We start from the raw sequence: 12,248 nt of genomic DNA, 5'->3' as shown, positions 1-12,248 counted from the left end.
CCAAAGATGTCCTGTATGTCCTTGATCAATAGGCACACACTGCATATGGCAGAGTGACAAACTAAAACTAGAACAGGGAAATAACACACCAAGCGTACAAACTCCAAAAGGCTAAACAAACATCCTGGGAACCCAGTGGTTTTCTTTGTGTGCACAAGCCCTGCACATTTTGGTATCTAGGTTACCAACTTTCCCAAATGATTGATTTTGTCGTGTAAAGTGGAGGTGCTGCTTTTTAGAACATCTTGGCCCCAATTAGTCTGCTGGGCTCCTTGGGGCAGCACTGCCTGGACGTGCTACTTGGGTACTACCATCAAATTCTAGCATCACCTCTGCAAAATGACCTTGGGAAGATAGAACATGTATGATGAACAGAAAAACATAACTAACTTCCTTTTGCAGTACAAAGGAAATTATTTAAAACACATTTAGAGACCTACGTATGCTATACGCAAAGTGTGTACTTAGCATCCAGGTACCAAGCGGCTCTACTGTGGGCAGTGACTGCTCTAGTGCCTGTCATTTCTGAGGGGAAAAGAAAGGTTGCCGCTGCTTATAAAATAGCCTCTTTGTAGACATTTTGTCTTCAGGTCCACATGTCAGTCACTCAAAAGTTGCTAAACACTTATTCTGATTCAAGCATTATAGTGTTAAATACTAGGGGAAAACATACAGAAGCAATCTACACAGAAAAGTCTAGTTGAGGAGACAAGAAGCTTGTTCCCCATTCTATTGTGAAACAATCAGTGTGATGGGGCGTATAATCAATTGCTAAATGGCGGGATGGAATTTAAAGAAGAACACGATCAGTGGTCTGAGGAAGCCCAGCCATGAAGGACAAGGATTTTGATAGCAAAGAAGCAGCCATACTTAAAACATCAGGCTTCACCGTCTTAGCCTTACGACTCACAACGTGAAGGACTTTGGGCAAGTGACTTCTCCCCCCAGAGCCTCAGCTTTCCCATCTGAAAACGGGCATAATATTATCTTCCTAAGGGAGTTTGTAAATAAGCTAATGGGAAGAGGCAGTGTTGTCTAGCCTGTTGCAATTAACCACTCAATTCTGTGAGGGGGGAGTGGCCCACAGGACTAAGGGACAGGAAACCCTGAAGAGGCGGGGAGGTGGGAATTGAACAAAGCAGTCAATGGGATGAAGGTGCATCCTGGGAAGTGATGGAAAATGCAAATGATGGAAGGCGGCTCTGGAAGTTGGGCACAGTAACTCAGCCTTGATGGGAGAGTCAATGAAGAGCCATTAGAGTGCCCCGGGCAATGGGAAAATTGTTAACAGTGGTGATTTATGGACATAAATCCAGTAAGGCAAAAGGAATAAAACAGGCAGGAGAGGGAGGCCAGCTAGAATTGAACCAACTATTTTCAGCCTCCATATGTTTTTTCTCTTACTTACAAGAGCAATAAGTACACCACATATTTGTTTAGCACCTGATACTTACAAAGTACTTAGGCAAACTTTAGTGCATTTTGAATTTGCAACCTTTGGAATATTATAACAATGTACCCATGAGAAAACTTTTAAGTTCAGAGTTAAATGATTTACCTATATCACATAGTGAGTGGCAGAAAGAGGATTTGAACCCTGACTTTTTTTTTTCTTTCTTTTTTTTTTATATTATTATACTTTAAGTTCTAGGGTACATGTGCACAACGTGCAGGTTTGTTACATATGTATACTTGTGCCATGTTGGTGTGCTGCACCCATCAACTCATCAGCACCCATCGACTCGTCATTTACATCAGGTATAACTCCCAATGCAATCTCTCCCCCCTCCCCCCTCTCCATAATAGGCCCCAGTGTGTGATGTTCCCCTTCCCGAGTCCAAGTGATCTCATTGTCGAACCCTGACTCTTAAACTCAGGCTCCTGAAATGGGCAGCAGAACCAACACCAAGAAACAGGCTGCTGGGGGTCATCTGCACTGCAATGTGAGAGTCAAGTCCAGTGATAAGAATGATACAGCAAAAGATCATGGGATTAGGGTCAGTGGGTCCAGGGTTTGCACCTTCTTTTTCTTTGGGACTCTGGGCAAACCATTTGACCTCCTCAAGCCTAAGTTTATTTGTGGGAGGGAATTTCCTTTTCCTCTGGTATCACATTTCTATGAGGAGGAACATCCAGTGCAGTAAAATTCTAGGCCTCTCTTCTCTTTTCCTCTCATTTCTTCTAGGTATAGGAAGAGCCCCTGATCAGACTGGTGAATTTAGGATAAGGAGCTGAGCATGCCTTGCTAGCCCCTTTCTCTCCCATCTTCCTGGGGATCTGCTAATCAGAGGAAGCCCATGCTTGCCCCTCCAGGATGCAAGTTGAACAGGTGCAGGGGAGGACCCTGGGGAAGGGCCACTGCTATCTGAGTGGTGAAGAGTGGTCTAGTCTCACCGGCCTCCAAAGTTGTATTATATCTGCCCATCTAGTGAAGATCAGTTCTTAAAGCTGGCCTTTTGATCTCCATTGCCTGAAGCTCTGGTGGGGAAAAGAAGTAACATTCTTAATTGGTAAAAATAAAGTCGATGGCCGGTCACAGTGGCTCATACCTGTAACCCTAGCACTTTGGAAGACTGAGGCGGGTGAATTGCTTGAGCTCAGGAGTTTGAGACCAGCCTGGGCAACATGTCTCTACAAAAAATACAAAAATTAGCCAGGTGTGGTGTCATGCACCTGTGGTCCCAGCTACTCAGGAGACTGAGGTAGGAGGATCACTTGAACTCAGGAGGTCCATGCTGCATTGAGCCGTGATTGTGCCACTGCACTCCAGCCTGGGCAACAGAGTGAGACCCTGTCTCGAAATAAATAAATAAATAAATAAATAAAAGTTGATATACAACCTCACAAATTTATTATGAATAATAAAAATAATATATGTGAAGTGCCTGGCATATAATAGGCAAGAAAAAGAATGGTAAATATTATCATGGGCTCATAGATTTTCTTAACAGCCATTATATCTGGGCCACTCCTTAATTTCTAGAAATAGTGGGTCAGAACTTTCCAATAGTCATAACAATAAAATCTCATTAAAACACCAAGAAAGAATTCAAATTTAACTTCTCAGATATTGGTTGGCGGCAATGATTGCTTAAAATAAATTAATCATCAACAAGGGAATTTTGCTACTCTGGTTTTTGCAGGGGTGAGATACCAAAAGGAAATGCAATGTTGCAATTGGACCTTTATGATCAGATTCACAAATACAAAAACACTGATGACTTTTCCTTTTGGTTTTCTGAGAGAAGGCAGAGGAATCTTTGTTTGAAGCACCTTCAAAAATAAGCCTAATTCTGCCTCAAAACTACGAAGCAGCACACTGGGATGGCTACTGCAATCCGGACAACCTTTATGTTCTCGCTGGGGTCGTGACATTTGGGAGAAATGAGGCAAAAGAATGGAACAAAGGATTCCTCTTAGCAGAGACTGGCAAAGCTCTTTTTTTGGGGATAATGTGCCACCTGAGTATAAAATCATTTTGAAATCTAACGTTGGCAAAGGCGAATAAACACATATATCTGCACAAACAGCACCTAAGGTAGAAGAATGAAATCTCAGCATGGGCCTGGTCAGGTGCACATCTAACAGAGTCTTACCAAGCACTAGCTCGATTCTCAAATGGTTTTGCATCACTGAACATCACTGACCCCTCTCACCCAGGTTCGCAATACACGTTCGCACGCACAGACTCTAGACACAGCATTCGTTAGTGGACACCATGAGGCAGCAATGAAGTTCTGGCAAGTGATTGACAAGCCTTTTCTGAGCGTTTCTTGTATGCGAAACTTGTAACCTGTAAACCTTGTAAACCTGGTGGCGATCTCCAGTGCCTCCTCACCTCTTTCATTATTTTGATGGCTTCCACACGGTGCTGGGGTGGGGGGTACAGCAGCACTCGGTGGTAGAGGGACTGCAGCACGGGCTTCATGGAGTCCACGGACCCCACCAGCCGGACCAGCTCGGCTGCAATGTAATAGATAGTCCGAGCCACGGGCCCGCTCAGGGCTGGAGCAGTGCAGGAGCAGCCTGATCCCCGGCCATGATCAGACACTCCCGGAGACGCAGAGTCCGACTCCAGGCTGGTACTGGTGCTGCTGCTGTGAGCAGAGGTGATGGTTTTGTCATGAATTGGATTCCCCAGGATGACGATGAGAGCAGGGCAGAGGTTCTTCCTGGGAAGAGATGGTGAGAAAAGGAAGTTTCCCCACAAGACAAATGACAACATTTACTCTGCGAGTAAACAGATGCTGCAGAAATGACAAGAGTGGGGCTCTTTACTGCTTCTTCTTTTGGCTACATTTTGCCCGTTTTCTAAGTCTCTCTAACATTTCTGGGTATTTCAACAATACTTTTACTCATAAATTGAGCTAGCATGAATGAAATAATATATAAGAGAAGCATTAAGAAACCATCATAAGTGAAGAAATGGACTCAAAATGCTAAATGGCTGTTATAAAGTTTCATATTACTATAAATAACAAAATTATTTACCATTTGAGAAGTTAATTGCAAATTCCACACTGACACCTGCCATTTGGCTTCCTTCCTGTCGATAAGCCCAGGGATCCCGAAAACCAGCTGCCTGCCTGCGGGGCCTGTCACTTCTGGGAATCTCTGACTATGATTAAGAGACTGGTATTTGGGTTGAGATGGAGCTAGGGCTAGGAGTAAAGCTCAGTATCTCTTGCTCCCTGCATAAGTTATCTGCTTTTTGAACGAGCTGAAAACACAGAAAAATTTTCTGGTTCTGGTATCTCATGATCCTATGATATAAACCAAAGAGGGCCTTGGAAGCATATTCTGCCATAATCAGCATCGGTTTTTCTGCGGATTTTGGTCTGATGGATGTCAACAAAACAATTTATCTGCTTTATTATTATTATTATTATTATATATTTTTTTGAGACAGAGTCTAGCTTTGTCGCCCAGACTGGAGTGCAGTGGCGCGATCTCAGCTCACCGCAACCTCCACCTCCCAGGTTCAAGTGATTCTCCTGCCTCAGCCTCCCAAGTAGCTGGGATTACAGGCGCCCACCATCACACTCAGCTAATTTTTGTATTTTTAGTAGAGACAGGGTTTCACTGTGTTGGCCTCGAACTCCTGACCTTGTGATCCGCCCACCTAGGTTTCCCAAAGTGCTGGGAGTGTGAGTCACTGCACCTGGCCTATTATTATTATTATTATTATTATTATTATTATTATTATTTTCTGAGAGTCTTACTCTGTCTCCCAGGCTGGAGTGCAGTGGCTTGATCTCCACTCGCTGCAACCTCCACCTCCTGGGTTCAAGCAATTCTCATGCCTCTGCCTTCCAAGAAGCTGGGATTACAGGTGCCCACAACCACCATGCCCAGCTATTTTTATACTTTTAGTAGAGACTTAAGTTTCATCATGTTGCCAAGGCTGGTCTCGAACTCCTGGCCTCAAGCAATCTGCCCGCCTCGGCCTCCCAAAGTGCTGAGATTACAGGTATGAGCAACTGTACCTGGCCACAATTTCCCTGCTTTCTCTCTATGACATTTATGCACAGATGAAACTACTACTGGTGGGTCATGGACTTCATGGAGAGGGACCCAGAGACACAGCCAGCAGAAGCCCTTGGGTTAGTGTCAGCATGGGGGCGTCAGGAGTGGGTGCTCACCAGATCAGGTCCGTGAAGCGCCTGTGCAGGTGCATGGAGGAGGAGGAGCTGCTGAGCACAGACAGGACGCACTCCAGGTAGAGAAGCTGCAGCTGCTGGCTGTCACTGTGGAAGAGCAGAACCGACACAAATGCAGACAAAAGACAAGACAAAATTAAAGAGGTAAGGTGTGGAAACATGCTCGGAAAAATGGTAGGCGTTACCAAAGTGCTAGTTTTTGGGGGAAGGTTAGCATTGTGGGTTGAACTCTGTCTCTCTCCCCAAATTCACAGGTTGGAGTCCTAATCTCCAGCACCTCTGAATGTGACTTTATCTGGAGATAGGTCCTTACAGAGGTGATCAAGTTAGACTCAGTTCACTGGGGGGATGCTAATCCAACATGACTCTGTCCTTAAAGAAATGGAAATTTGGACACAGAGACATTCATTGAGGGAAGACAGTGTGAAGAGACACAGGGAAAAGTCAGCCATCTACAAGGTGAGGAGAGAAGCCTGAGGAGATCCTTCTCTCTCCGTTCTCAGGAGGAACCAACCCCACTGAAGCCTTGATCTTGAACTTACAGGCTCCAGAACCGTAATACAATAAATTACTGTTTAAGGTACTCAGTTTATGGCACTTTGTTACAGCAACCTCAGCAAAATAATACAGTTGGGTGAATTTTTTTTTTTTTTTAAACTAATAAACTTTACTTCTTAGAGCACTTGGAGATTTACAAAAAACTGACCATGAAACAGAGTTACCATATTGAACTATTATTAAACCTTACATTGGTATAGTACATTTGCCACAATTAATAAAAAATTGATATATTAACTAAAGTCCGTAGTTTATGGCAGAAATGCTAATTTTTATATTATCTAAACCTTTCAAGAGACCGTTTACCACATTATCTTTTCATTGGTGAACACTTTATGAACTTGCATTAGACTTTTCTTCCTTATTGAGGAAACGTGATTTTTCTGTGGAGAAATTATTTTGTGTCCAAGTTATTATTATGGGGTTCCTCATAGAGGAACAGAGCCAGATGAAGAAAACAGACAACTTTATGGGGAACACATTCCTAAATATCCAGATTAACTTCTCTCCCCAGCCTACCAGAAAGTATTAAAATCCAGGTAGGTGACAAGAGTGACAGATAGGGCTAAGGAAGAATTTAATTTTCAGGGACATGTTTATTGCAAACACATAATAAATCCTTTCTTAGAGAGTTCACTCAGTAATGTGGAATGGGAATACTCAGAAAAAGGAAAAACTTGCTTATAAAAATAATTTTTGGTTGTGTCTCTTTCACCTAATTTAAAATAAATAAATGTCCAAAGGAAGTCAGGAAGTCTAGTGTCTTTGACAGTTCAAATAAGTCCCAGGAGAAGGGGGTGGAAGGAACAGAAATGCTCATGACAGGCCAACTAGAAACTTGAAGAGAGAGGAAGGAAGCAAAGAAAAGTTAACAGTAGACAGTTGCCAGGGCCAGAGGTTACATCCACACAACTGCCAAATTGAGAAAGACCGTGCAATTGTAAGACACAGGATAGTAAGAGGGATGGAGTCCTTTATTTATGTGCCATTAAATACCCCAACATTGATATTATGCCCGAAAGCCTTTTGTGGCCTCTTCACTAAAAATACTGTTTTTATTTTCTTTTAAGGTTTATAGAACTAAACAAAAACAAAGACAAGAGACAGAGATAGTTTGTAGCCCTTTATAGAAAAAGATTCCCGACCCATATTCTAAAATCTCCCTTGTCTAAAGAGAGCTGTATAATGATTAAATAATGTTATTATTCTGTAGAAGGGAAAGTCACTTATATTTGGATATACTCTGTCTACCACACCCTTTGAGAGTAGAAGAAGAAATGGGGAAAGGCTGAGTCTCCACAAAAATTATTCCTATTTGCCAAGAGGAAGGTGATGGATGGAGGAAGAGTAAGAAATCATGAGCCATTCTTGGGCCAGGTAAGGACCTCACATTTCTAGGCTTCTAGTCCTACAAGCTTCCCTACGCTTTTGACCACGACGTAGCTCTTGACATGAAACAGGAGGTTTCTTCACTCTTATGGGACTGGACAGACATATAAGCCAGTAGATAAAGCACGGGTGGGAAGGGCTGTGAACGAATACCTTAACACAAGGTTCTGTGAGACCATATGGCAGGAGTACCTTCTTAGAAAGAATATCCACAGGACACGCTGTCTTAGTAGATTCTCAAGTTCAAGTAGGAGACTGTGGCATGGTGAGGCACAGGAAGAGGTGTCACAAAATGTGGGGGTGGAGGAGGAAGGGATCTGGGCTGAGAGGTTGTGGCTAAAGCACAGTGTGTGAGGATGGTATCAGCCTGAGAGGTGGACAGAGGCCCGATCAGGAAGGGTCCTGTAGGCCCCGCTAAGATGTCTGGACTTTATTTGGAGGTAAAACAGTGACATGACCAGATCTGTATTTCAGAATGTTCAATTTGTTTGCTTTACGAGGAAGAGAGTGGACAGGACAAATCAGAGGGCCATGGTATCAATTGTAAGCCATATTTAAAAAATCACTTCTGGAAGGATGGCCTTCACTGTAGTCTCGGTTAATCATTCTGACCAATCACTTGACCTGTTATTAAGAAGAAGAATTATTAAATGCTCCAATTCAAAAATTTCTCTTTTTCTTTCAAACTGTCAGTCTAGCATCACAAAACGAAAACAACTATAGACTGGAAAGACTCTCACTTTCTGAAATCATTGGAAATAAGTCCATAGAAAAGCTATGAGTCATTAAGCTATTGGCAAAGTGTGCCACGGTGAATTCTTCAACCCCGAGATTATCAGACTCACTGACAGGGAACGCATTGCCAAGGTAACTGGCCTGAGAGTCTCCTTGGAGACTGAACACAGCAGCTTTTGCGTGGGTTGCAGCAGTCTGGAAAACAGGTGATCGTGGCCGTGCATGAGTCACACCATTAAAGGAGCTGTTTAAAACGTAAGTACCTTCCACTAGATACACACGCGCACGCACACATTGTGTATGCATATAACAGCCGGCCCTACACAAACAAGTAGAATGCACAAGGCAAAAAGTAGCCTAGAAACCAGCCAACTCCTTCAAAACACACAGGGAAAAACCTGTCCACTTAGGGCTGTAAGTCACTTTCCTTGGTCTTTTGTCTGAGCATTTCATGGTTGACAGGCTGAGTATCTGCTGGTTTCGTTCTCTGCTCATCACTGAACTTCTTCCGAGGTGCACGATCTGTGGAGAACAGCGCTCAGGCGTGGACCCACGGGCCGTGAAGGCGAAGCAGCCACATCTCCTGGCAAGGCTACTGGGAGGGCAACCTAGCACGTTTTGTATCTCTGGAGTTCTTAGGGTTTTGTTTTGAACCATTTTGACTTTGCTTCCCTTAGAAATAGATTTGAATTTAGTTAAAGGAGAGAAGAAATTTAGTAATTGTGTAAGGAGAGAAATGGAATTAACACAGACAGTGGGAATGCTTTGGTAGGCCCCATCGATTCCAAGCCTGCGTTGGTATAGGTTTCACTCTAACATTCTGTTCTAGGAGGAGAGGGAAGCAGGGAAAGAGTGATGGGAAACAGGCAGAGAATAAGTATCTTTCTAAGCCCAATTATCCTTCCTGAAATTCTTGGATTTAAAAAGCATCATGTAACTCAACTTGCCTAACATAGGATTCTATTAATACCACATTGCCAAGGCATGCGAGGGAGTGTTCTACATTCCTGAATACATTTTCTGAATCCTCCCAAGAGACCAAGCATATCATGAACACACACCCCTACAGAGCTAAAGCCCTAAGAGGCACTAATTTTGGAAATGGCTGTTGAGGTTAGTAAATACTGATTCTAGTGTAATTTCAGAGGAATAACCTATTCAGAGGGTAGAAGAGGCATCAAGTTTAGCTAATAGAAATAAAGGAATTAAGTTAGCAAAATCAGAAGCAATGGTACACAAGTGAAAACTTAGCAAGGAGAATGAACAGAAGCACCAGAGTGAGAGTAGCCGGGGCACAGGACTATCTTACCAGGTGGACATAAAGTCTTCCCTTACAGCTACGCTAAGCATCCTGTGCCCCCAGCATCTTTAGCAAAAGGCCCCCATCTTAGGGTAATAGAGTCATGATGGCAAATACTGAAATCAAACAAAGCAAGCAATTTCTAGAGGCAGAACTATGACCAGGGGAATTGTACTGGAAAATCAAGCAAGACTGAGAATCCTATAAAATCATTAAGCTCTAAAATAACATGCCTAAAGCCATCTTCGATCCAATGTACAATGAGAAATCCTAGAAAAATGTGCACGTGAATTATTTTCTCCATTTAAAACCTATTCTCAAATTCCTGACATCAAGTGATCCGTCTGCCTGGGCCTCCCAAAGTGCCGGGATTACAGGTGTGAGCCACCAAGAGACCAGCCTAGCCAACATGGTGAAACCCCATCTCTACCAAAAATATAAAAAATTATCTGGGTGTGGTGACGCATGTCTGCAGTCCCAGCTACTCAAGAGGCTGAGGCAGGAGAATTGTTTGAACCCGGGACGCAGAAGTTGTAGTGAGCCCAGATCACGCCTCTGCACTCCAGCCTGGGCGACAGGGTAAGACTGTCTCAAAAAAACAAAAACAAAATACCTATTCTTAAGTCATGTGGTTAAGAAATGCTTTGTTTTTCAGTGACTGATTGAAATCTACAACCTTTATTTTCTAATATGTATGTGTGAGCACTTTCAGTGTGTGTTTGTGCAATGCATTTTCCTAACAATCTACAGTCAAATTTCTGATGTACACAGCCCAGTGTTCTTAACTGTATGATGACTAGAATTAGCAGCAACTATTCTAAAAGCAAACAAACCAGTTTAAAGCAAATGTATGTCAAATATTTACTACATGCTAGACACTGCGCAATCAAAAATAATTCTACTTACAGCAGTACTTCCTAGATTTCAAAACTGAGTGTTTATAATAATTACATTATAGGCATAACCTTAAATACCCACAGGTAAACCAGGTCATATGGTTGCCCTACAGATGAGAGGGATTCCTGGAGCTGATGGGGATTTCTGGGTGGCTGGAGCCATCCAGGTTTAAAGAACCGTGAACTTGAATCCCAGAATGCCAGGCACTCACTGAACCTAGCTTTTCTGACTAATGAACAATGGTATGTTTTAAGCCTATCCATGTTGGGCCTACAGACTCATTTTGCCTTATCCTGCTGACTAGGGACTTATGTATGTATGTATGTATGTATGTATGTATGTATGTATGTATTTATTTATTTATTTATTTATTTCGGAGTTTTGCTCTTGTTGCCTAGGCTGGAGTGCAACGGCACGGTCTCAGCTCACTGCAACCTCTGCCTCCCTGGTTCAAGCGATTCTCCTGCCTCAGTCTCTCTAGTAGCTGGGATTACAGGCACCCGCCACCACGCCTGGTTAATTTTTTGTATTTTTAGTAGAGATGGGGTTTCACCATGTTGGCCAGGCTGGTCTCAAACTCCTGACCTCTAGTTAGGTTTTAATTACTAACTGGCATAACTACCATGAGCCTCTCCCACGTTTCTGGCACTTAAAAACTCCAGATTTTTCCCTTAGAAAACTACTCAGAAAAAAGTTTAGCTAATTAGTTTTCCCTTGCTTATGAAATAACAAATACAGTCTTCATAGTTTTTGTGGTTCTGGTGGTCTTCGTGCTATTCCCTGCCAATGCTAGCACGTGGGGGTGGAGCAGGGGTCAGGGAGAAGCACCCCCGACAGCTGGCAGTACCTGGTTGCCACCAGCGAGGCTGCGGTGTCCCCTGGTGAACACAAACAAGTTCACCTGTTAACATCAGATGAGGACTCACCATGAATGCGCTGGAACAGGATGAAAGCCAATCAATGGCCACGCCTGAACAGAGGTCTTCTTTTTTAAAAGGGCTCCGTATGACCACAAAAATGAACAAATGTCCCTCTCCCCTATGACTGACTCCCACTTCTTCTTCTATGACAACTCTAGCTCCCATCTGTTGGTCCTGCCTGCTAGAAAAAATTAAGATGCCCAGTGCTAGAATTGCGCCTACTTTCTGACAGCACCCAATCTTTGAACAGAACGGTCAATTTATAACCCATTCTAAGTCACCTAACTCATGCTAAAATCCTATAACAACCCCTCCTAACACCCTTTTACTGTCCTGTGGTTTCCCATGGTGGACAGGCTCCCTCACATAAGAAGTTACTAAAATGAATCCTGTTAACTTCAGGTGTTCCTGGAGCTCTGTGGCTGATGGGCATTGGCAGTCTTTTAAGAGTATTTTCTCATTCGATCTTACAAAAACATCAATGTGTTTTGTATTACTGATATTCTATACAATATTATAGTAATTACCATAAGAAATAGTATATTAATTATTTTATAGGATATACAAACTTAGGGTGGTTCAGATCTTTGTCCAAAGTCACACGCCAGTAAGGGGCAACGTGTGGGTTTTAACCCAGGTAATCCAACAAAGATAATGTAGTTGAGCCAATAGTGATTAAACATCACTCTTGATTGTGTCTTAGGAGAAAATATGCCAATAGAAACATATTCCAACTCTGCTATACCAGCTGTCTGTGTTATCATGGAGGGAACTGGATGGGGAGGGGGA

At 43.0% G+C, this 12,248-nt stretch overlaps 1 protein-coding gene across 2 annotated transcripts in view; it reads right to left on the bottom strand.

Moving 5' to 3' along the window:
- Nucleotides 1–12,248, bottom strand: part of ARFGEF3 (ARFGEF family member 3) — a 182,374-nt gene that overhangs the window by 82,052 nt on the left and 88,074 nt on the right. For both annotated transcript variants that reach the window (XM_001095348.5, XM_077999463.1), the window contains 2 exons: nt 5,643–5,747; nt 3,839–4,172 (listed from right to left, as the gene is read on the bottom strand). In XM_001095348.5, coding sequence (XP_001095348.3) covers nt 3,839–4,172; nt 5,643–5,747 — 439 coding nt within the window. The remainder of the gene's footprint in view (nt 1–3,838; nt 4,173–5,642; nt 5,748–12,248) is intronic.

Source organism: Macaca mulatta, chromosome 4, assembly GCF_049350105.2.
Source record: "Macaca mulatta isolate MMU2019108-1 chromosome 4, T2T-MMU8v2.0, whole genome shotgun sequence".
Lineage (NCBI taxonomy): Eukaryota > Metazoa > Chordata > Mammalia > Primates > Cercopithecidae > Macaca > Macaca mulatta.
Note: the sequence above shows the minus strand (reverse complement) of the source record. Positions and strands in the feature narration are given on the sequence as shown.